The sequence below is a fragment of the Cheilinus undulatus genome, linkage group 6, assembly GCF_018320785.1.
Source record: "Cheilinus undulatus linkage group 6, ASM1832078v1, whole genome shotgun sequence".
Classification (NCBI taxonomy): domain Eukaryota; kingdom Metazoa; phylum Chordata; class Actinopteri; order Labriformes; family Labridae; genus Cheilinus; species Cheilinus undulatus.
The window spans coordinates 33820404-33844336 of NC_054870.1; the positions used below are offsets into that span (position 1 = coordinate 33820404).

Here is a 23933-nt window from a genome sequence, read left to right on the forward strand (position 1 = left end):
TCCTCCTCTCTCTGGCTCCTCAGGAGCAGGAGTTCCTCCAAAAGCAGCAGCAGGAGCTGGATGGAGCACTGAAGAAAATCATCCAGCAGCATAAACTGGAGATCGCCACAATAGAGAGAGACTGCCTTAACCACAAGCAGCAGCTGATGAGAGGTGAGGGATGTAGTCAGAACTATAGGACAGATGAGATCAGGACCCTTTACAAGCTCAGTGCTTGCGTCTTTCATACAAACTGACTATTGTCTATACCAGTGGATCCCAACCTTTCTCCTTAATGGGCCCCTACTCATAAAAAAATGAACATCAATTTTAATTGTTTTCATTGACAAAATCCCAACATAGAAGGCCTACATACACTTGTTCTTGGCAAAAGATGTATAAAGTATCTATTATGTTGGTGTATTAGGGCCACTAAAGGACTAAATAAAATAAAGAGGATCTGGTTAATATTCAAGAAAAAAACTCAGAATTCTAAAGTGTGAGAAGTCCTTAATTTACAAGTTTAAAAAAAGATTTTTTTTACTTTAAAAGTTGTAAATGTGCGTCAAACAAAACTTATAAATTTTGAGACTCTAAAGTCAGGAATTCCGACACTGTTTTCATTTGGTTTCTTGTAAATTTTTGACCTTACACTGTTTATGAAAAAACTTTAAATTCTGAGTTTCAATGTCAAAATAGTAGGCTTTTTTAAACTTGGGCTGATGTCAGCCCTGCGATTAACTGGCAACCAGTCCAGGGTGTTCCCTGCTTCTCGCACAGTGGCAGCTGGGATTGGCTCAAACCCACAATGACCTCAAATGGAATAACTGGTGTAGAAATGAATGGATGGATGCATGATGCCAATATCACGCTGATTAAAATCGTGCATTTTGAATGTTGTGTAATATGTAGATCAGACTGAAAGACTTAGAACCTCTTCAAAAAATGCAATGATTATTGGAGTAACAATAACAATCTATTTAAAACAAACTTTATAAACTAGTTTAACAAAGCAAAGCAAAATGAATTTAATAAGTTGAGTCAATGTTTTAATTTATTCATTCATTCAAAGCTTTAAAAGTTTTGCCCTTAAATTTAGACCCAGAATAACAACATGGATTCAACTGCAAGTTCCAAGTGAAGTTGACAGGTCAAACAAAAGAAAAAGTCACTTTGTTCACTTTTTATGAACTTTCAGGTCTCATAGCATGTTAGTTAGTATTTACAGACAGACGCTGTGACAAAGAAAACCACAGACATGCTGTTTGGGAAGACATGTTACAGCTTGTTGAACTTGCTTTGTTCCCATCTCTCTACTCGTAACCAGCTGACGGGCATGTACATGTTTGCCAACTCACACTAAAGTGGAGCTACTTGATTATTTACATGTGCGTGTTGTGCACGTGTGTTTTTTTTTAGCTCGAGAGGCAGCCATGTGGGAGCTGGAGGAGCGCCACCTGCAGGAGAAGCACCAGCAGCTGAAGCAACAGCTGAAGGACCAGTACTTCCTGCAGAGGCACCAGCTGCTGAAGAGACATGAGAAAGTAAGAGCTGAGGACTGTCGTCCAATCAAAGGAGTGTAGAGTATTGTTCAAAAACACTGCTGGACTCAAAAATATTTGTATGTGTTTTTAAAGGAGATGGAGCAGATGCAGCGCTACAACCAGCGCCTGATCGAGGAAATGAAAAACAAGCAGACTCAAGAGAGGGTCCGTCTACCCAAGATTCAACGCAGTGAGGCCAAGACCCGCATGGCCATGTTCAAGAAGAGCCTCCGCATCACCGCCACTGCATCAGTCACACCTGAGATGGAGAGAGAGAAGATCAAACAGGTGCACACCCCCTGCTGGTGTCTCACACTTTCTTTTCTTCACCTTTAAGTAGAAGTGACTAAACATGCAGAGGTCTTTATGCAGAGGTCTGCCAAATACGAACTCCACTTTTAATTGTCACAGACCAGCAACTTTCCAGTCTCCATTTCACAGCTGCACTGGCTCTATCAGCCTCAAAAACAATCAAGAAATTATTCCTCTACAAGTTCAAACTCTGATATATTCTCTGCAACAGCTAGGTGCGTAGCTTTTATTTATTTATTATTGCACATGGAAACGAGATGATCAAATGACTGAAATAAGGCCGCTGTCGAGGATCAAACGAAGTGGTAAAATGATACCATCACAAAAAGAACATTTAAATGACAGGATTACACGTCTGCATTTTAATGTCTCTGAGCTACTTTAAATCTTTTAATGCTAAAAATCAAAGAAAATGGTAAATGAGCATAATGAGTGAGCATTAAATGGACTTTTTTTGCAGCTAAATGCAGATAAAGGCAATAAAAAGTAGAATAAAAAGTACAGCAACATTTTAGATTATATGAAAAGAAATAAACTAAACTCCTTATAAATTACAAAACAACTGCAGGGTTATGTCATATACAGGTTTAGATTTCACTTCATTATGTAAATTATCTGTTATGTTGCACAGGAGACTGGCAAAGTACAAGTGCATGAGTTCTTTTCAGATTGCAGTAGTAGTATAAATGAGCTGATATTTATACCAAGATTGGCTGTGAGCCATTTGAAGAAAACAGGAAAATTATGTAAATTAGACATTTAACACCCCCGTATGCTGGAAAAGAATGATCCCTGTTTCATAAGCAGGAGTTTAACTATGCAGCTGATAGTAAAATGAGGCTAATCTGAACGAATCGTTGAGTATTCAACTATTTTGGGGTCAACCCTAGTCATATTCAGACATTATAACAAAGTGCTGTGTCTTTGCTTGCTGTATTTGTAATGATTGTTTGTATTCCTGTAAAAACGTTTGCTTTTTTTTTCAGTTTGCAGTTCAGGAGGAGAAGAGGCAGAAGAACGAGAGGCTCCATCAACACCAGAAACACGAGAACCAGATGAGAGATCTGCAGCTGCAGTGTGACTCAAACATCAGAGAGCTGCAGCAGCTACAGGTGAGGACACAACACAAGCACAAAACAGTTTTTTCATGTGTTTGACCGACAAGTTTAAGCACTGAGAGCATTCTTAAAACAAGTGCAATTTTATATTTTTTCCCCATGATTTTAAATAAGTACATTTAAATCTACTCACTTCAGTTATTTAGTTATTAGTTATTAGTTATTTAGTGACTAATATGATTTCACTTTGCAGTTTTTAATTCATCAGACTTTAATGTATGTAATTTTCATTTATTGTCATGTCTTTGTAAGTGAAAGATACTAATAGTGTTTTTCTTTTAATGGTAATAATATATTTGCTTTCCCTTGACTCTGATTAGTAAACCTGGAAATAAAGGCTTTGACCATGTTAACCCACATTTACTTACAGAACGAGAAGTGCCACCTTCTGATCGAACATGAAACCCAGAAGCTGAAGGAGCTTGATGAGGAGCACGGTCAAGAGATTAAGGAGTGGAGAGAGAAGCTCAGACCCAGGAAGAAGGTAGATTTGACCTCCATCTACTGCTCAAAAGATGATTGTCCCTTTATGGTCCTCTCCTGTGCTTTGTTCGTAGTCCTGCACAGCTTCATTTGTTTGTATCTGCTGCCCCCTGCAGGCACTAGAGGAAGAGTTCACCAGGAAGCTTCAGGAGCAGGAAGTCTTCTTCAAGATGAGCGGCGAGTCTGAATGCCTTAACCCCACCACCCAGAGCCGAGTGTCCAAATTTTACCCCATCCCAAACTTGCACAACTCTGGTTTATAGCCTCGTGTCTGCAGAAACAGACTCGTATTACACTTGTGCAGACTGTTCCTGGTGGAGCAACGTCACTCCTCTGACCGTTACATGAAAATATCTTCACTGCTTTGACTCCACCGTTAGTGAGCATGACGTGCCTACACACCGTTTCCTCTCACAACCGATTATTCTCAGCTAGACGAGAAAAACATCAGGTGGATAATATGCACTTTTCTGAGCATGTTCAAATTTAAAACTCTGCAGTCAGTAGCAAAGGCCAATCATGCTTACAGAGAACTGTTAGCACAGCCGGCTACAGTACAAACGATCTCAGTGCCTCATATGTTCCTCGGTTTTCTGCATTTAGACGCTTCCTCGTGTTTTCTCCACTTTGCAGTAAATACAGAGCCCCCTGAATGTCACGCACTTCATTTATCAAAGTCACAAGATGTTGAGAGATTATTAGAATTATTTCACTTAAGCTGGTCACAGATAATCTTGTTTTGCTGCATTTAAAGTAAAGCTGGATGAAGGGAGAGATCTAAAAAAAGAAAAGCTGTCATGATTACCAGTTAAGATGAATTGTACTGTGTTGTAAATGATGCGCTGAGTAAACTGTTACATGTTTGCAACTACATTAATCTGATACCTTGAAATCTGACAACAGTTTAACAAAATGTTTTATTGGAAGAGCTGTAGACTCAAACACCTGCTCAGACTTCCAGGAGGAAATACTGTTTTCTATATAAATATACAGATAATCATTCTTGGAGCTAGCTTAACTGGTGGTTTCACAAACAATGCTTTGTTGTGAAGTGCTGAAGGAATGTAAAGCTGTTGATTTTGCACTGTTTCGCCACATGAGTTCATTTATAAAAAAAAATATGCAGTAGTGAACTGTCCATGTGTTTTTGACAGCGAGTCTGGTTCGTGTCACACAGGCCGATTCAAAGTCTAAACTGGCTGAGACCTTTCTACATTTTTGGCTTATTTTCGCCCTTTACCGTTTTACAACCACATCTTATTTTCTTAACATGTATTTCTGATTTATCAATGCTGTACTTGTGTTATTTTACTTGAGACCATTGTTGTATGAAAGGTAAAATGCTGTATCCTTTTTAATTTCAACATGAAATGTTTTCGCTGTATCTCAACAGAAGAGTATTGACGGTTCACTTTAAAAGACTTTGTTAGTTCTTGCCACTGTGCATCATCAATGCATGTTATTATTTCTTTGCTGACATTTCTGTCATGAATGCTGGATTTTTATTTAGGCATATCAGAGATTGTGTCTCGCGAATCACACCACATGCCCCTTTGATTTCAAATATGTATCTTTTTTTTAATTTTATGTTGCAGCATTTGGATGTGTCAATGAAGTTCTACAACATTGATCATTCTTAGTATACACATTTTTGATGTCAGATCAAATGTATTTAAAGTGTCTTTATAAATGGACATTTTTGTTGTTGTAAATAAAATATTGACGGTTTATTTGAAATTGGAAACACCTGGAGAGAAATCATTTTAGAGATCAATGAAGTCACACAAATATCACGACTCACAAGTCCAAAAATAGATTTATTTGTGTGTCTTTCAAATCTATTGATCAAATGTCAATAAGTTGAATCATGTAAAACAACACCTGGGAACATTTTATAATTTAATCTTTCCAACATTTAAAGGTAAAAAGAGAATATGTCCATTTCAGTGCGCTCTTGTACAAAAATATACAACCCCATCAGTCATTCGTTAGTGATTGTCTGAGTCTTCGTCTTTCATAATCATGTCAGTGACATGTTTTATAATTTTTCAACCATAAATCTGCCGTTAGACTTTCACTCTGACTGGTAGCTTCAGATCAAAGATATAGATGCATTACTTTGCGTATTTAAAAGTGTTAGTTTTCGTTCTATATGTTGGGTTAATGGATAACTGCCAGGGGTCTTTGAGGCCGGAGGTTTGCTGGTATGATGAGATTATTGTCGTCTTTTTATAAAACATCTGAAGAACAGTTACCTTAAAACAGCATATTACACTCATATAGTACTCAGTACAAAATAATCCTCAAGAAACAATGAATACAAAAACAAACAGTACACCACAGTCAAGTTACACAAGCAGTGGGAAATGATGCAAAGTGCAAATAAAGATTCAGCTTCTTATTAATAAAAAAGATTTTCTCTTCAACAAAGTTGCCCCTGGAAATTAAAAAAAAAAAAAAACCTTTGAATGCAAGCTTCTTACTCAGCAAAGTAAACAATATACACCCACGTGTCAAATAAACATGAAGTCTGTGTCACAAAAACACTGACCAGCAGCTGAATCCAAACCTCTACTGCCTGAAAGTCTTGATTTCTCAAGAGACCGATGCATTGCTGAAGCACTTTATTTCCTAAAAGTCATCCTGAATTTTCTACACATGAAAAAAACACGGAGCATGTCGACTATTTGCACAGCTACAGTTGAACACCTACAACAAAGATGAGAAAAATTTAACTTGATGTGATCCAGTAGTTACTGCTTTAGATGCCAGCAGATCGACGGCGACGCTTGTGACCACCGACCACTTTGTCCTCTGTGGAGTTCAAATAAAGTTTTAATTAGTTATCTCAGTGTGATACAAGATGCATTTGCTTCTCTATTTAACGGAGGTTACCTGCATCCCTCTTCTGTACTCTGTGTGGAATCTGGACAGTGTATGACCCAGGTAGTCCTGGTAAACCTGGCTGTCCACGGTCACCTGTAAACATAAAGGTAGTCCATTAAGATACACCAGAATAATGCCTAACAATGTGTTCAATTTAAGTAAATAACCAGCAGTAATGGAGGATGTTTGAATGTTTTTTCAAGATCTTCTTTCAGCACTTCGTGACTGTTTTCTTGGTTCCAGGAGAATCTGATTAATTTCTGTAGCTATTCCAATTCCACCTGCACTTCTTATCAACTGATTTACTACATCATTTTTTTGTTTAACTACAGCTTATCTAAACTCATTTTAGCAGTTAGCCTCTCTCACTATAGCCTCTCATTCTGCCTCGCCCTCTCCTGCTCTTACAGGAGACATGTTAAATGTATCAAATGTGCGGTTGTACTGCTGGTTAATAAATACATTAACTGTAATAGGTGTCAAGTTTTTAGAGATAAAAACTCTTTTTTATCATTGCTATGTATATTTATTTATAGCAAATGTAAATGAAGTAAGATTTTTTCTTGCATGATAGGTTTATGTACTATTACATGGTGTAAAGCCAACATTTAGATTACTGGAACTTATCTATTGCTCATTTTACTGTAAAAGCATACCAGTATCAGTAATCAGGTTATCAATATCATGAACTACTAGTAATCTGTATTGGTATTAAAATGTAGTCAACCCCTAGTTGTAACTTTGTGACACAGCAAATAGAGTGTTTGTTGATTTATTAGCTAATAAGCTAATGCTAACTAATATACTAACAAGATTTAAGATGAAAAATGCTGTTTAACATAAAGTAAATATAAAGCGACAGTATTTTAAACAAATAGAACAAGCAAGCTAACCAAAGGGAAGTCATTTTTAGTGTCTGAGGCAGCCTGAAGTATTCAATTAAGTTGAGAGGTAAATAGCATAGAAATACCATAGACTGAAGACAATATATGGCAAAATCTGAGTGCTATGGCCATTTGGTGACAGAAGTTTTTTTGTTTGTTTGTTTTTAATCAATAAAAGGCAGTTGCCATATTGAAGCTTTCTCAACCCTACTGCATGCACCCATAAAGCCCTTCCAACCAAAATCGTTCTATGAACCGGACTGTAACGTACATTTCTACTGTAAAAATGGACATTTTAGCACAGGGTAAAAGTATGTGACTTCTGGCATTTCTGCAGGCAGTTCAAGTGGACACTTGAGGGACTACAGACTTTTGCATTTCCACATGAACTTTTTTCAGCCACAAAGGTTGGGATATACCGAGGACTTGCAGCTTATCTTAAGGCGCCCTTTTGTGCTTTGCATTTGATACAGAACAAAATGACTACAATTAGTGTTATAAATTACAAAAATAAAAGTTTAGCCCTGTTTTATCGTCTACAAATATCTGATAGTTTCACCTGAACTGTGTCCAGTCATTAGAGCCATTTGAAACAATGAAGTAAACCACAGTTATGCAGCAAGCTGCAACCTCTAAATACATACGTTTTGATTTTAAGTAGGCTGAGTTATTCATAAATACTAGAGTGGCTGATTTGACTAACAGTTGGCCACATAACACTGTCTGCCTAGTGCCATCATCAAAATTAATCTAAAGTTAGCCAGAGTCAGCATTCAAAAACAGTATGAAGACCGCCATGAGGGTCTCTTCAGAAACCAGTGGGTTTCCATCACTGAGACTGTGCCCATTTTTAACAGTCTGTATTATATTCATCCACAACACAAAGTAAGAATTGCTTTGTTATCGCTGTCTGAATGTACCCTTTTCTCCTCTGGGTCCTGGGTACCCTCTGTCTCCCTTTGGTCCAGGGCCTCCTCGAGGTCCTGGGATGGTGCCATATCCTGTTGAAAAGCAAAAGCTCAGATTAAATCATGATGAAACAGCATTTTCCATCTAGTCTCACTAGTTTTTCCAACACTGACACACAGGTTCAGGAAACACTGTTTTCTTACTTCTGAAGAAGTCCATCAGGTCGGCGGTGACGTTGCCGTAAGCTCCCATGACACGGCTCACTCCAGGTGGTCCAGGAGGACCAGGTGGACCAGCTGGGCCTTGAATTGCTCTGACATTAGCCCTCCATGAACCATCGCCCACATATTCCTGCAGCAGGCCTTCATCTAGAGGACAGAGGTCATATTAAAGAACTGCAGAGACTCTTGTGATGAAATTTAGACATCTTTATTATTGCTGGCCAGGGTTGGAGACTGTCCACCTTTAACTCATATACTGAAATCTGTCACTGTGGGTCCGCCATCAGACAAAACTGGTAGGAGGATACAACCTGAGTCCTCTTTCAGCCTTATTTCTACATTTATCACTGAAAGCTTTGATACTGTCTAAAACTTACACATTATAACTACAAGACACATTAGATAACAGTTAGATAAAAAGAGGGTTCATCAAAAGTCAAATATAAACAAAGAGAGACTAAGAAGGGTTTAAGTTATTTATTTACCACTAAGCATTATGGGAATTGTAGGAATAGCATATGTGCAGAGAAGAAGTAAGAGTGACAGCTGATATGAACTCACTCTTGATGTAATCTGTGACTTTCATAGCCACTTTAGAGTAGTCCATCATCTCGGCCAGCCTGCTGACATCAATGTCTGAACGTCTGGAGCTGGAGCTGGAGCTGGAGTGGGAGTCGCCCTGAGAGTAGCTATGGCTCTGCGTGTAGCCCTGAATGAAACCCGGCTCTCCACGGTCTCCTTTCTGTCCCCTCGGTCCTGGAGGCCCTGGAGGTCCGATGATGGCACGGCGAACATTATCACCTGAAAAATAAGTGAATCAGTGAAATCTGCACCCATGAGCTCTAATAAGAAGCATCAGTGTCTTGTTTTTAGCGAGAGCTCAAGTAAAAGTGATTTTGTGGAGGTCAAATCCAGTTTGACCTGGTACACTCATATCTCGTGTCTTTAATCTGTGTGTGGGAGGTGAGAGGCTTACTGGTCAGGTAATCCTGAACCTCAGCGCGGATGCTCTCTCGTTGGAAGTTTCCATTGTAGGAGATTGATCCGGAGTAACTGCCCGGTGGTCCTGGAGGACCCTGAGGGCCAGGAGGGCCAGGAAGACCTCTAAACCCAGAACCTAAAAAAGATTCAAAGAGACCCAGTGCAACTCAATAAATCTGAACTTCAGAGCACACAAAGAGACTTACAAAGAGAGCTAAAATATCTTTGAGCGTTCATCTACAGAATTTAGCCTTTCATGCAGGGACTTTCATGCAAGAAAAACACTTTCCTTTTATTGCTTTAACATACATTTTTACAGAAAGTCTACTAAGTCTACTAATACCCATGTTTTTTTGTCCATTACTCCAAAATACAGAGTTCGTCCAAAAGTTCACATTTTCAGACTCAAAATGAACCTCCGTTCTGAATCAGCCATTAGGTGCACTAAATGTTAGCATTAAATTTAGGGATGCACAATATTGGATTTTTGCTGATATCAGATATGCCAATGTTTACAAGTTAATTTTAGTTGATAGCAAGATTGATACTGATATTTAAACCCAGTTCACACCTAAAACTATAGTCCTTAAAACACAAAATTTTAAATTTGAGGATAAACAAATTAACAATTTGCTGTCCTTAAAACACACTCTAAATTGTAAGGAATTTTGATGAATAAAGAGAAAGACTTGAACTGACATAAATATGTTGGTCCAGCCTAAAACTCGAATTACTTTTGTTTGCACAGCCAATATTTACAGCTATTACAGGCAGATTTTAGAGCAAAAATATCAGCAGAAATTTTCAGATCTGCTGATACCATAATTTTACCCATTAATGGGTTAGGAAAAGGGTGATTTTAATAATTTAAAACTGTGATAGAATAAGAAATAGTTCTATATTCTGTAGTGATTCTAGACATAATGACATTGTGAGCAGTTTTTAAATAAAGTTAATTTTTTTGTAATATTGTAAGTAATAAAAATAGACCTCATAAACTGTAAACTGAGTATATTTAATGATGCATTGCAGATTTACAACACCAACAGTAGCATGTAGCTACCACAGGGGCGGGAGCTACACAATATTAGCATGGATTTTCAAAGGTTAAAGTTTTTTTACTCCAAATCTCTTTGTTTTTGAAAAACAATTTAACTGCATCTGCAAACAGAGTTAAGGTGATTGTTTTAGAAAAAAAACATTTAAAAAGTGAGTGATAACAGCACTTATTAAAGCAACAAGGACAATAATTCATGATTTCATGTGATTTTTACATTTATTCCCTTTGGATTTTTATCAATTTGATGTCATATAATTAACCCTTTTAAAGCTGATTGTCTCATATTTGATAACAGTTTTGTGAGACCTCTGTCAAATCAAGATGGCAATAATTTCCTTAAAAACATTTCTCATACAATCTGATACATTATTTAAAAAATTGCTTACAGTGGATTATTAATTGCCAAAAATGTCTAATGTAAAATTTAAAAAATGTGAATTTCATGGCAATTTTTCTATTTTTGGATTTCAAAAGAAGGTTAGATAAACGTCTTAGTTCTAAAAAATATAGTTTTTCTGGCTATTATTAGAGGTTTCAGGCTTTAAAAGGTTAATTCTTAATCATATCAGACAACATGAAAACACTGAATTACTGCCATTTTAACCAGACTGTAAAGACATGAAAACCCTGGTTATCAGGTGTTTTTTTTTAATCAAATATAAAGTCAATCTGTTTCAAGGCCACTTAAAACCACCACATTACATAGCATTACAAAGTTAATTGCAGTCCCTAAAACAAGTGCTTGTAAAATTGTTTTTAAATGTTGAACAACATTTATCTCTGAAAAGCTTTGCTGACAAGTCTACCTTTTCAAACTACACACTGACCTCCCCCTCTTCATCAGACTCACCTTGCAGGTAACGCTGAATATCCTCTAAGCTGTGACCTTGTCCTCCTACTCCATACACCGTGGCTGTGGAGAGTCCTGGTGGTCCCTGAGGGCCAGGAGGACCTGGCTGTCCTGGGGTACCGGGGGTACCGGGGGGACCAGGAGGACCATGTTGTGTGACAGATGATATCCACGAGCGGAAGTCAGAGTCTGAACAGAGGAAGATACGAGGGGAAGGATGAGCGAGTGAAAACAGCACAGTAATTCTGAACATTTTTAATCTCCTAGTGAAATAGAAATTACAACTTACTTCTAGCCAGTTCAGTATAATCAATAGTAGCAGTAGTGTAACCAGTTCCACTTCCAACAACAGCTCCTGAAGGACCAGGTGGACCAGGAGGCCCAGGTGGACCCTGAGCAATACCCCGCTCTGAACATGAGAACAGAGATCAGTGGAGAACTGACAACTCTGGTAGGGTTTGGATTTCTCTGAGTGTTAACTTTGCTTACCATTCATGATATTGAACACATATCTGGCAACCTCCTCCACATTGTAAGTGGCTGAAATTCCTCCCGAACGTCCTGGAGGCCCAGGTGGTCCTTGTGGTCCAGGTGGTCCAGTCAAATATCTCCTCACGTCATCTCCTAGATGAACCCAAGCAATAAGGCATTGTTTAACAAAGTTAAGTGGACTTTCTATATGTAATGTTTCCCATGAATAGATGATACCCAGGCAGGTTGTCCAAGTATATTTGCTGACCATTTCTTTACAATTCTCTTTTTTATGGCTATAAGATGGCCATCAATGATTCAATAACTCTACAGCAAGTATATGTGTTAAAGTAGCAGCTGACACAATCTGGAAGTGATCAGAGAAAGTGAGAGAGCAAGACGTCCACTGTTACATCCATCCTGTTAATGCACTGACAGAGATGTGAAGTCTTCCATTAAACAGCGATGCACTCAAGCTGTCGTTTCAATAGTTTTCAGGAGCAGGTTTGTGTAAGTGTTATCCATACACTCTTAGTTCTGGATTGTTATGATATGCAACTTCTCAACTACATGCCTTGTCCACATGGCAATCCTCTTTTATGATAAAGGAGTACTGAGTCACAGTAAAAAACTTTACTTGGGTTATTTTGACAACTTTTTGAAACATACTGCTGATTAATATTGACAAAAGAGCAGACTCATACATATAACAAAACGCTGCACTAAGTTGTTACTGTTTTAAACACAAAAATAAGTAAGAGGGAGAAAAGCACATTAAACTCCAAACTCACTAAATAGGAATACATAGCCTAAAGGTAATGTTGCTACTTCTACTGCCACAGGTCCCGTGTCATTCTGAGAAAACCCTAATTCATCGTAGATTTCATACTTACTCTGCAGCATGGCAATGAGACCACTGACTGTGAAGGATCCAGAGCTTGGTCCAGGAGGACCAGGTGGACCAGGAGGTCCTTGTACACTGATGCCAAGGCCTGATCCTGAACCTGAAATCAAACAACATGGCTAACAGTGACGCCTCAGTCTACCAAATCACAATGGACCATCTAAATTCAAGGGTAAATCACAGGCTTACGTTGGATGTACGCAATGACCCGAGCAGAGATGTCCTCCAGTGATCCTGAGAAGGAGGATCCTGGGAGTCCTGGAGGACCAGGTGGGCCTGGAGGTCCTTGGAGACCAGCTTGTCTGCTTCTGCCTGTGAGGAACATGTAAGACATTTATACAATCTCTTATTCCCCCCTGACAGCCTAACAGAGTCTGATAATCACAAAGTAAAACTCTTACTCAGATAGTCGGTGATGTACGTGCGCATCTCACTAGACGAAGAGAAGGAGCCCGGAGGACCCTGAGGGCCAGGAGGACCTGGAGGACCAGGAGGACCTGAGGACACTGAGAAAGAGAAAGACAAATAAGATTTAGTATAGATCATTAAAAGTTAAGGTAGAATCAAACTGTAAAGCCTTTCATAACACAAGATAAAACGCTTCACTTTGCGTTGTAGTTTGAGCACAGTGATGTTCATCTTTACCTCTTGAAGAGCCTGGAATTCCAGGAGATCCAGGATCCCCTTAAAAATGATAAACAAAATCCAAAGATTTATTTTCATAAACACATATAGATACAGTGTTAAAACTGTAATACAGACAGAAACCTGACAGCATTCATAGATTTCAGCATGTTGGCAGGTCTACCTTTGTAACCCTGTGGTCCTGGGAGTCCAGGAGGCCCTGGAGGACCTGGTGGTCCAGGGATTGAAATGCCTCCAGAATAAGAACCTGAAAGGGAGGAATCAGTATATGAAATTAAAACATGTATCTAATCACTTTATGTGTCTAACCTGTTACCACTCTCGTGTATCTGGCCTTTGTAGCTCTTAAATGTTTATTTTTCCTGTCTTTGGATGCTGACCTCTGTCTGAGCTTCCTGGTCTTCCTGGGGCACCTGGCACACCTGGCTGGCCTGGTTCACCTGGGACACACAAGATATAAGTAATTTATTCTCTAAAAGGCTCATATTTATCTATGCTGGAAGAGAAAAACTACAAACAAATTAAAGACACTTACCTTGGTATCCTCTTGGTCCTGGAGCTCCTGAAATAAGAAACAAAATGTTGAAATTAAGTACTCCTAAAAATGTTTTTGAGTTAAGGCTACAATATGAGGTCTTCACTAAATCTGATCACCTGTTGATCCTTTAGGTCCAGCAGGTCCAGGTGGTCCTGGTGGACCAGGGTAGTATGTTCCTGTACGAAAAACAACTTTTAAATATTTTTCTGTGCCTATAAATTACACTTAAATCCTTGATAATAACAAAAATGTGTGTATTTGTATTGTACCAGAGCTGGATGCAAAGCCTGTGTCTCCTCTGTCTCCTTTATCCCCTTTAGGTCCTGGTCTTCCATAACCTTGGACACAGAAATTATCATTGAAGTTGGGTCTAAAGACTGGCTGAGCTTCAGCAGACATATAGTCTTACCATTGCATTAGGATTCATAAACTACTACTACTACTACTACTACTACTAATAATAATAATAATAATAATAATAGAGAAATCAGATTTGTCAAGTTTTAATGCTTACCTGGAGGACCTGGTGGTCCTGGAGGTCCCTGTCTTGAGTCCCCTGATGAAACATTTTTTAGAGTCAGTGACACAAAATTACAAAAAAGATAAAAGTTTTTGAAGATGCTTTAACTATGAAAGCTGTAAAAAGCTTTGATTTCTCTTTCTGATGCCAGCATCTAAGGGTCATGAGATTTTTTTTAAAATCTCGAGATATTGATAATAATGAGAAAATAAGCATCATTCATCACTAGAAAACATTTTTTGTTTTCTTGAAAATTTGATAATCAAGCCTTGAAGATTTGTGAAAAATTAATACCTGAATAGTTAGTCGACATGTAAATGCTCAGTTCGTACGTAGTGTTTAATCTTTATTGTAGCTGATATGTTGAAGAAACAAATCTCCAATCATAAATATTTATAATGAATTAACATTAGTTAGCATCAATTTAAAGATGAAAAAAAAAGTTTTCCCATTGATTTTGAAATAATAGAATAAAAAAAATAATCATATTGTCTTCCTTCTACAACAGAGAACGTATCGTCTGATTTACCTGGACGTCCAGGAGGACCTGGTGGGCCGGGTGGACCAGGTGGTCCTGTTATTCCACCAGAGCTAAACTGACCTGAAATAGAAAAAATGAAGAGGTTAAGAGGCTTTCAACATGATTCTGGTCTGTAAAAAGGTAAAAAACATAAAGTAACACTAGAAAATGACATCTCTTTTTTAAACTTATTTAAGATAAAAAGATACCATCATTAATGCATTAGCAGTAAGCATAATGGTAATGCTATGCATTTCAGCATTATTACTTAAACCAACAATAAAATACTTATGTTAATGCTAAATGAAGACCTCTTTGGGTCAAAACAAGCCTTAAGACTGTGTGGCAGTAAATTAGAAAACAGTGGTAGCAACGTGACTAGACACTCATGCATTGCATTTTGTGCTTCAAAAATAATAATGATATACTCTATGTTAATAATTAATCATTCACACTGTGTTTTTTTTTCTTTTCAAATGATGGAGTGCAACGGAAAAGCCTGATACTTGAACTAAAGAGGAGTAAAGTGGTCAAAAGTAGGGCTGGTGTTGTGTTTTTTTAAGCTTTTAAATTGCCAAAGACTTCATCTTTCCCTTTAACCACGATTCTTTTTCGATGAAGAAAGGGATTCGGCTGGTATCATTTAGGCAAAGTTCCTGGATCAGCTGCTCTTATCATAGCCAACATTTAGTGTCAATACATTGAGTGTACTGATGGAATTTTACTGCTTATGAATTGATCTTATTTATTTTAAGTGTACTCTGATGGTTGAACACTAAAATATAGCAGCTTATTTCTATATTCTTAAACTCTGTAAGCAAATTATCTGCATGTGAATCCAGAATCTGTATTCAAAGGATATGTTTATTCTCATTATTATCAAAAAATAATGCTTGGGACGGCATTTTCATCCTGACATAACCTGGTCCAAGTGGATGACTCCTCTCAAAAGAAGAGGATTGCATCAGCTGAAATGCAATCAGGGGGCATCGCAATAATTGGCCATGTTAAAGAGATTTATGGTAGACTGTCTTGATGCAAACTCTATTTCTCACTTATCAACTTGCTGTGACCGGTAACCAGGGCAACACAAAAGGGAGTCTTGGCCTGAAAACTGTTTTACAGACCAGCTTTTCTCAATCTTTTTTTCTGTCAAGGCGCCCTTTAAAAGTAAGAAAAATCTCAATTAAATGTAGAGATTAAAAAAATCCCTATATCTGGTGAAGGATTTATGTAGTAATAGAAATAAAAAGCATTTCCTTGAATCAATTAAAACGCCTTTAATCTTCACAGAATGGTCATGTAGACCATAAAAACCTACTTTGACTTGTTTCGGCACACCTGCTGGACTAAAAGAAGAACTGCATGATTCTTGCGCAGTGCCTACCAACATAGGCCTGCTCATTTTCTGACCCTCAAACTGATCTGATTTTAGGTGAAGAGCATATGAGACAATTTTGAATAATAATGCTACAATAGCAAATGATCTGGATATTCATGATAACTCTTGGTTGAATTTAAAGCATGAAGGCGCGCCCCTGATACAGCCATGGCATCCTGGTCTAGAAAGGCTGATCTGGACAAATACTGACCACACATCATGAGGCTCGAAAGACTTTAGGTGTTTCCACTAAGGTTCAATCTGTTCACTTCAACTGTATTTTCACATGTATCTTAAAAAATAAATACTCACTGCCAGTGCTGCTTGATCGTACAGTCTCAGACGTTCTAACTGTAATTCCTGCTTCTCCCTGGTCTCCCTTGTATCCTCTGTCGCCTTTAGGACCTGAAAGGCGAGCAAAAATCAGCAACTACAAAACTGGGTAGGCTAAATATCCAGTCTTAAAAGCTTTCACTTGAAAAATTAGCATGATGACATACCAGCTGGGCCAGGCAAACCAGCAGGGCCAATGGGACCTGAGGAGGTAGAGCAAGAATATTGACCACACTGAAGCTGAGTTTAAGTTGATTGGCTGTTTCAAACTTTTAGGTGTGCTGCTGTGAAATTTTTAATTATGAAAAATTCCTTCTTTGGAGTTGACCCTGTGGACAACCACACTGGTAATCAACCCATCGGAAATGACAAAGAAAATGTTTTCAGTAGTGCCAATATGTGATATTGTAGTAATGTTTAATAGCTATAACATGAAAAACCTACAAAAGCTTTATTATTAGTAATGCTGACATAATGTAATGTTGATTTGAAATTGCAATCTGGCTACTTTCTGGGCTGTTAAGGGTCAGACCTGATAATCCTGGAGGTCCTGCAGGGCCAGGAGGACCAGCAGGCCCGGGTGGTCCTGGGATACCAACAGAAGCGGAGCCAGCTGGAAAATAAAAGTGATAAGATCAAATCAAAATCTCTTTCCTACTAACTTATAAATACTGCAATTACTTGATGTTTTATTCTAATCTGTTACCTGCATTGATGATTCTCCCTGCTTCACCTGTTTCACCTGCAACATACAGACAGATGCATAAGTTAATGGTACCAAACACATGGTAATCCAGACAGCAGAGGAGCATGAAGAGAACCAAAGTCGGTAGTAAATGTACCTTTAGCACCAGGCCGTCCTGGATTCCCTGGTATTCCTGAAAAAAGGACGTACAGTGAGTTAATCTTAACAATTAAAGCATTAAAAGCAAAAAATATGCATATCAGCTGCAGATCTAAGAAAAAACCCTGGTGTATGTAGTATAATGGGGTAAGTCATACCTGGAGGTCCTTGAAGCCCGGGTTGTCCTACAGAGAGGGAGATATTATTTATATATCTTATCTTTTATCTGCTGGTGATAACAATGATGCCACCTTAAGGACAGAGTTTTCTTTGTGGCATCAGGCTAAGTTTACCTGGAAGTCCATTATCTCCAGGAGGCCCAGCCGGACCTCTGAGTCCAGGTGGCCCAGAAGATCCCTGATCACCTGAAGGAAAAAAAAAAAACATTGTTTATAATCTCCTTCTGTTTTTTTAAATTATACTAAAATCAGTTCATCTGTAGTGCTTGTTATAATTACCTTTAGTTCCTCTGATACCGTCGTGTCCAGCCAATCCTGTGGCATAAAGAAAAACAAATCTTACTTGAATCCTTAACTGGTAACCTGAGCCTGGCTTAGACAGCAGAGTTGAATCGATATCATAACAGTGGCCCACAAACTACATGTACGCATTGCTCTTTGCAAGAAGAAAAGAGAGGAGGCAGAAGAGGAAGGATCTGACAAACTTTGCGTCTGCAAGCCATTTATCTCAAACAAGAGGACACAAAATATGCCTGTAGATGTTACCCAGTGGACCAATCACAGGGCTTATGGTCTGCATTATTTTGACGCTTGGTTACATTTTTGAGGAAGAGTGTGTTTGCTGCATCTGCAGGCTTCTATGTATGGTCCAACTGGAGGCATAGATTTTGACGCAGGAGTATAAATCAGGATTTGAAGAGAAGGCAAAGGACTCATAACCACATCCATCTCTGCTGCCCTCTTGTGAGTTATCTTATTCATTACACATTTTATTTCCTCATTCAACAAGTTGAGGTAGTTCTACATAATTGTCATATAATTTTTTGTTGGCTTGTTTGTTTGTTTGTTTGTTTTTTAATTCTGGAGGGGAGTAAAAGCCAAGTAGAAGGACTGAGTTGTATGTTACTGAAGTTTTTGGTTCCTTGATTCATCAGTGGAGTAAAAGTTCAACTTCATGTTGGCAGTTTTCAGATAGGGCTGGGAAATTAATCACAAATTAGATTAAATTGCAATATGGCCTGCTGCAATATACAAAATGCAGAAGTTGCAATATTTCTTTAACTTAGAATGTGTCAAAATACCAGTTTAATATGTTCATTTTTTGCAGCCGCAGAGATTTTATGCACAGAATGGTTTACAGAAAATGTGTTTTATGTACGTTTTTTCTTAATCAAAACAAGAAACAAAAAAATGATAATCCCCTTCGATAAAGTAATTGATAACAAATTTGCAGTATGAGCAAAAATAACTGCAATAAGATATTTTTTTAATCGTTCTGCCCTAGCTCATTCTAATATTGATGAAGCCTAGCATTAGTTCACAGAAATCCTACACCCACATTTTGCAAGTCTAAGCTAACACACAGATTGTAGCTTTGCATACATATATACCGCATGTATATGTAACAGCAGATACAAACCAGCTTTAATCGTCTGATCTAACTCTTTATCAGAAAGGCTGAGTGACTACACCTAGTTATGGTTAAAAAGAAGGAAAGCAGGAATTAAGAGTCTAAAATTAAATGTCAAAACTCACCCATTGATCCTTTGGGTCCTCTCTCTCCAGATGGCCCTTGTGGTCCAGGTAAACCAGCCTCACCTGAGACAGACAACAACTTGATCAAAAAACTACATCAAGTCTGCAGTTATTTTGCCTCTTTAATAGTTTCAAAAACAATGAATTCACTAAGCTGTACTGACCTTGCAGACCTCTGAGACCTCTTTCTCCAGTTTCACCTAATAAATAAATTAAAACAATTTAATGGAGGGTAAAAATTTAAAAAACCTCAAAAGTTCTCACAAAGTGTAGTTGTTACAACAAACCTTTCTGTCCCTGAAACCCTGGGAGACCTCTTTCACCTAGAGAGTGAACAGAAGGACATGGTGGTATAAAAATAAACTCAATAAAAACATTTTTTTCCATATTTAGCAAACAGCCAAGAATCACGCAGCCTACCTTTAAGCCCAGGTAACCCTGCCTCACCACGGAAACCTTGAGCACCTGGCGAGCCTATTTAAAACAGAAAATAGATCATAAAGGTTAATAAATCAAAACATTTTTCTAACCTATTTGTAGTTGGTAAATTCAAAACATTTTACTGTTGGAGTGTTTATAGGAGTCACTAAGAGGCTTCACATAAAATTAGAAGATGAGACCCACCTGCTGGTCCAGTAGGCCCACGAGATCCAGCTTCACCTAGAGCACAGACACAGATATCTCACTATTAATATTAGTAGTATAAAAAGAGGAATACAGCCTGTTGCACCAGTTACGTGTAAGTTATGTCTTAAGTTTTGGCGTAAAGTCCACACTATCAAACTAGTGATGGTCTAACTGAAGTTGTGTCATTGTTTGGTTGCACCACAGAGGTTCACTAGTAGAGCTTAAGGTCCAAACACTGTCGCAGATATAACGTATTCACTTCATTTCAACTGTCAGCATTTTTAACAAGGTGTTGGCTAAAGTGTTGCTGCTTGTGTAAGTTGGTGCAATGCTTTAATAGTAGTAGAGTGGGAACTCATAGCAGGAGAATAAGTGTAAAACAAGAACAATAGACAAACTTTCTGGTAACCTTGATGTTATGAACAGCTAGCAAAGATACAATAAGTTATACTGACAAATCAAACTGTGAACTGACAATAAATACACTGTTGTTAAAATATTAAAGTGTCCTTTTCTTAATAGCTGTAATCAAACAACACTGTGTCTTTTTTTCTGAATCATTAAATTCTTGTTCACATCTTTCAACAGGTGTCTTCTGGAACCTACAAGAGGCAGGATTTCATAATAGATTAGAAATGGATCTTCTGTTTATCCTTTTATGTATTTTTATTCTCTTGTGTCTGCATGGCTGAGGTGGAGCCGGTTTAGTTTCCTAACTGCATGGATGTGGAGGAGGTAATACTACTGCCACCTGGTGATTGTTTGAGGTAATACACTAATTGAGATGGGACTAATCAAGAAATTCTAAGTAAAAGAAATCGACAATTCAATGTTTTTGTTTAGTTTGAAAAAATAAGTGGCATGTTTAATGACTTCACCTTTAAGTCCAGCCAGACCCACAGGTCCAGGAATTCCAGGTTCTCCAGGATTACCTAAAAAATAACACAAAAAATAGTACTGAATATTTTGTTTTACCATTAGTTAAAAACCACAATTTGTTCTGGAAATCTGTAAGTCTTACCTCTGTCACCTTTAGGTCCAACTCCCGCAGGTCCAGGCTCACCCCTCGGACCAGCCGGACCCTCACGACCCCTGATTCCAGGAGCCCCATCCACGCCGTGATCACCTGTTTAAATAAGTCAAACACTGATAATCAATACATGGAAATAATGATTGATGTATTGAGCTTGTTGAAGCAGAGAACAGTGTGTACCTTGGTTTCCTTTTTGTCCTTTGGGACCCTCAGGGCCAGCATGTCCCGGAGCACCCGGAGCACCTGAGATCAAACCTCTGTCAGTATAATGACATCAATGTAAAGCTACAAAAATCTGAATAACTCTGAACGACTGAGATGAAGCTACTCACCCATAAGTCCAGGGATACCAGGATCTCCTGCAACCAGAAAAAGAAAACAAATTTGGTAATTGAAAGTTTGCACACTACATGCATAAGCTGCATTCACACATGCTAAAAATAAAGATGAAGTACAAAAGCTTTACAACGGAAAAAGACTTGTAACAGTAGCCTTACCTCTGGGTCCCATGTCACCTAAAAATACCCAATAAAAAGAATTAAAAACACACCCCATATTGATATGGTTGTGAAATTTTGTGTGAAAATGAAAAGATTTATTACTAACCTTTAGGTCCAGGCATGCCTCGGTATGAGTCTCCAAAAGAGGATGCTAAAAGAGCTAAAACAAGATAAAACACTCCAATGAGCATGTTTGTGTCTAAGTTCGTGTATCTGTGTGTATGTAGGCTGTGTTTTTAATGCAGTACCTCTGAATGTCTGTGACTGCATCTCATTTCTCAGCATGTTCTGGATCATCAGCCTAAGAGCATCAGAGTCCACATGTCCTCCACTGACACCGACACCAGTGCTTCCACTGTAACTAGTACCCGTGCCAGCTGCGGTGCCGCTAGAGATGGTGCCAGTTCCTCTAGTGCTTGCTGTGCCGGATCCGCTTGTTCCTCCAGATCCTCCAGCTGCAGCCCCTGCAGACACTCTGGTTCCACCAGCAGCACCAGCTAAAACGCTGACATCAATGTCATTTCCACCACCAGTGCCGCCATCACCAGCAACTGTGACCCTTGTTCTGCTGCCTCCGTTTGCACCTCCAGTGCCCAGGTGTACGTCAGTACTGGTTCCACGTCCACCAGCCACATAGATGTCATTATCTGAACCTGACAGACGACTGGTGCGGGCAGCAGTGACAGAGGATTCAGCCTCCAGCGTCGCCACCCGATTCTTCAGTTTCCTCACATCCTCAGCTGAGGAAAAAGAGAGCAGGTTTTAAGATGTAAAGTAAGTTATGATATCATGTACCTTATCTGCAAACAAAACTAATGAAGTGTTTTCTACAGGTGCAGTTATCTGGGCCCCTTTGAGTAAATTGTTCAATTATTAAAAATGCAAAAAAAAAAAAAAAAGAAAAGAAAACTTAAAACAACCCATAGAAAATCCTTGCACACATGTATAGACTCCTTAAGATTGACTTTTGGTTTGTCTCTATTTTGGCGCCCTCTTGGGGCAAAGTTGTACCCGTGATCTCTTTTCAGATTTTGCCCTGTACTAATGTAGTGTTTTTGTCCAAAAACATCAATCTTTCTTTCTTTATGTTATATTTTTTTTTACGCTTCAGCCTCATCAGTTATTTCATACATAGGTGCCCCTGCCAGTCATGCGCATATTTAAGTTACCCTTTTATACTCTAATAAAGTCTCATTTACTCATTTTTTTCCATTTGTTAAATTGTTTGTTGTTGACTCTTCTTTGATATTGTGCTCTTAATTTGCATGTCTTTTGACTTTGTCTTTCCTTTTGTCTTTGCCATCATCTTATGTATCTATCATTGCTGTAAAGTGCTTCATATGCCCAAAAAAGAAATAAAAAAGCAGTGACATTTATTTTTTTTTGGATCATTTCTGTAACACAGCTGAATGAATGTTTTTTTTTTTTTGCTGTTAACCACTCTTTAGACTACAACCCCAGCTTACAATCAGCTATAAAAAAACAAAAACTCCTCACAGGGACTTTAACTACAGTTTCTGATCAATAGATGAATGCTTAGCTAAAACAAATAGCTTACTAATCATTAAGTTTCTCAGCTGAAAAAATGCTAACAACTTATTGGAAAAAAACTCATCAGAAGTTATTGTTATGCTAGAAATTTTAGATTTTTGTAAACGAACAACAGTGAATCCTTGTAGAATTACCTATTAGCAGTTCCTGGGTGTACAAATCATCAGTGGATGAATTTGATACTACAACATTAATTACCATCATTCCCGGACATGTTCTGGTATGATAATATAATACTGATATCTTCAGTGTTTTTACGTACTATGGACAAAATCATGCTGGCATCCCTACTTTAGTCAAACCACAATAAATCTAAAAATACTTGTGACTTTCCTTTAATCTTCTACAATTAAGGTGTGGATGCATGTTTATGCATGAAAATATACGTCTAATTAGAGGTTATAAATATTTTCACAGGTTGTTGTTTATCCATATGTTTATCTTAAATTTCCAACAACTCCTCTGCTGCAGCTGAAGAGAAAAACTGGCTTCTCTGATGTCATCAAGCAAAAATTTCTGGAGCTGCTGCACTGACAATGACTGCCAAACCAACTTTATGGCAGCGAGGCAGTACCCAGTGATCAAATTTCCAGGGAAAGGAGACATTTACTGTCTTACAGCTCTTAGCAACACTGTGGAATAACGCTCACCATCCTGTAAAAGCTGAAACACACATTTTATTGGTTTTAAAACAGTCCCTCCCAGAACAGCTCCACTGAGGATCTCATGACTCCTGAGGTTTCTTATTTGTAGAGGGTTTTTTTTTATTTCTCATGATTAAATCTCATTTAGAACAAGTTGACCTTACCCAGAGCAATAAGTCCAAACAGAAGTCCCAGAAGGAGCAGGGAGAGAAGGAGAAGACCCAGCAGCCACTTCCACCAGGAGCAACAGGAGTCGGAGCAGCAGCAAAATCCTCCACCTCCGAACACACCACTGTCCCGATGGATCTCTGAAGACAGAAAAAAATCATTTTAAAGCACTGTAAACCTATTATCGTGCAAATATCAAAGAACATACACAGATTAATACCTGCATAGGTGGCTTTGTCTTTCATCACAACTCCTGATGATCCATCTGAAGAAAGAATAAACAAACATGATGAGCTTGTTCTTACAATTTTA

The 23933-nt window shown here is 38.3% G+C and overlaps 2 protein-coding genes across 8 annotated transcripts in view; one reads left to right on the plus strand and one right to left on the minus strand.

Annotated features, from left to right (window-relative positions):
• The window catches only part of slka (STE20-like kinase a), a 30359-nt gene extending 24956 nt beyond the window's left edge, over positions 1-5403 (plus strand). For all 4 annotated transcript variants that reach the window (XM_041789117.1, XM_041789119.1, XM_041789118.1 and 1 more), the window contains 6 exons: positions 24-153; positions 1399-1523; positions 1617-1811; positions 2822-2947; positions 3324-3437; positions 3553-5403. In XM_041789117.1, coding sequence (XP_041645051.1) covers positions 24-153; positions 1399-1523; positions 1617-1811; positions 2822-2947; positions 3324-3437; positions 3553-3699 — 837 coding nt within the window. In that variant the 3' untranslated portion in view covers positions 3700-5403. The remainder of the gene's footprint in view (positions 1-23; positions 154-1398; positions 1524-1616; positions 1812-2821; positions 2948-3323; positions 3438-3552) is intronic.
• LOC121510842 (collagen alpha-1(XVII) chain-like) overlaps positions 5234-23933 on the minus strand; it is a 34172-nt gene continuing 15472 nt past the window's right edge. For all 4 annotated transcript variants that reach the window (XM_041789113.1, XM_041789112.1, XM_041789114.1 and 1 more), the window contains 42 exons: positions 23842-23886; positions 23618-23761; positions 21507-21998; positions 21365-21418; positions 21256-21273; positions 21091-21117; positions 20939-21001; positions 20747-20851; positions 20604-20657; positions 19723-19758; positions 19519-19572; positions 19386-19421; positions 19263-19298; positions 19099-19161; positions 17842-17877; positions 17677-17748; positions 17542-17568; positions 17382-17417; positions 17246-17281; positions 17072-17152; positions 16707-16742; positions 16519-16611; positions 14835-14906; positions 14300-14341; positions 14055-14123; positions 13902-13961; positions 13783-13809; positions 13628-13687; positions 13411-13494; positions 13248-13286; positions 13004-13108; positions 12792-12914; positions 12592-12702; positions 11717-11851; positions 11517-11636; positions 11228-11416; positions 9313-9453; positions 8898-9137; positions 8319-8483; positions 8127-8207; positions 6332-6415; positions 5234-6250 (listed from right to left, as the gene is read on the minus strand). In XM_041789113.1, coding sequence (XP_041645047.1) covers positions 6198-6250; positions 6332-6415; positions 8127-8207; positions 8319-8483; positions 8898-9137; positions 9313-9453; positions 11228-11416; positions 11517-11636; positions 11717-11851; positions 12592-12702; positions 12792-12914; positions 13004-13108; positions 13248-13286; positions 13411-13494; positions 13628-13687; positions 13783-13809; positions 13902-13961; positions 14055-14123; positions 14300-14341; positions 14835-14906; positions 16519-16611; positions 16707-16742; positions 17072-17152; positions 17246-17281; positions 17382-17417; positions 17542-17568; positions 17677-17748; positions 17842-17877; positions 19099-19161; positions 19263-19298; positions 19386-19421; positions 19519-19572; positions 19723-19758; positions 20604-20657; positions 20747-20851; positions 20939-21001; positions 21091-21117; positions 21256-21273; positions 21365-21418; positions 21507-21998; positions 23618-23761; positions 23842-23886 — 3644 coding nt within the window. In that variant the 3' untranslated portion in view covers positions 5234-6197. The remainder of the gene's footprint in view (positions 6251-6331; positions 6416-8126; positions 8208-8318; positions 8484-8897; positions 9138-9312; positions 9454-11227; positions 11417-11516; positions 11637-11716; positions 11852-12591; positions 12703-12791; positions 12915-13003; positions 13109-13247; positions 13287-13410; positions 13495-13627; positions 13688-13782; positions 13810-13901; positions 13962-14054; positions 14124-14299; positions 14342-14834; positions 14907-16518; positions 16612-16706; positions 16743-17071; positions 17153-17245; positions 17282-17381; positions 17418-17541; positions 17569-17676; positions 17749-17841; positions 17878-19098; positions 19162-19262; positions 19299-19385; positions 19422-19518; positions 19573-19722; positions 19759-20603; positions 20658-20746; positions 20852-20938; positions 21002-21090; positions 21118-21255; positions 21274-21364; positions 21419-21506; positions 21999-23617; positions 23762-23841; positions 23887-23933) is intronic.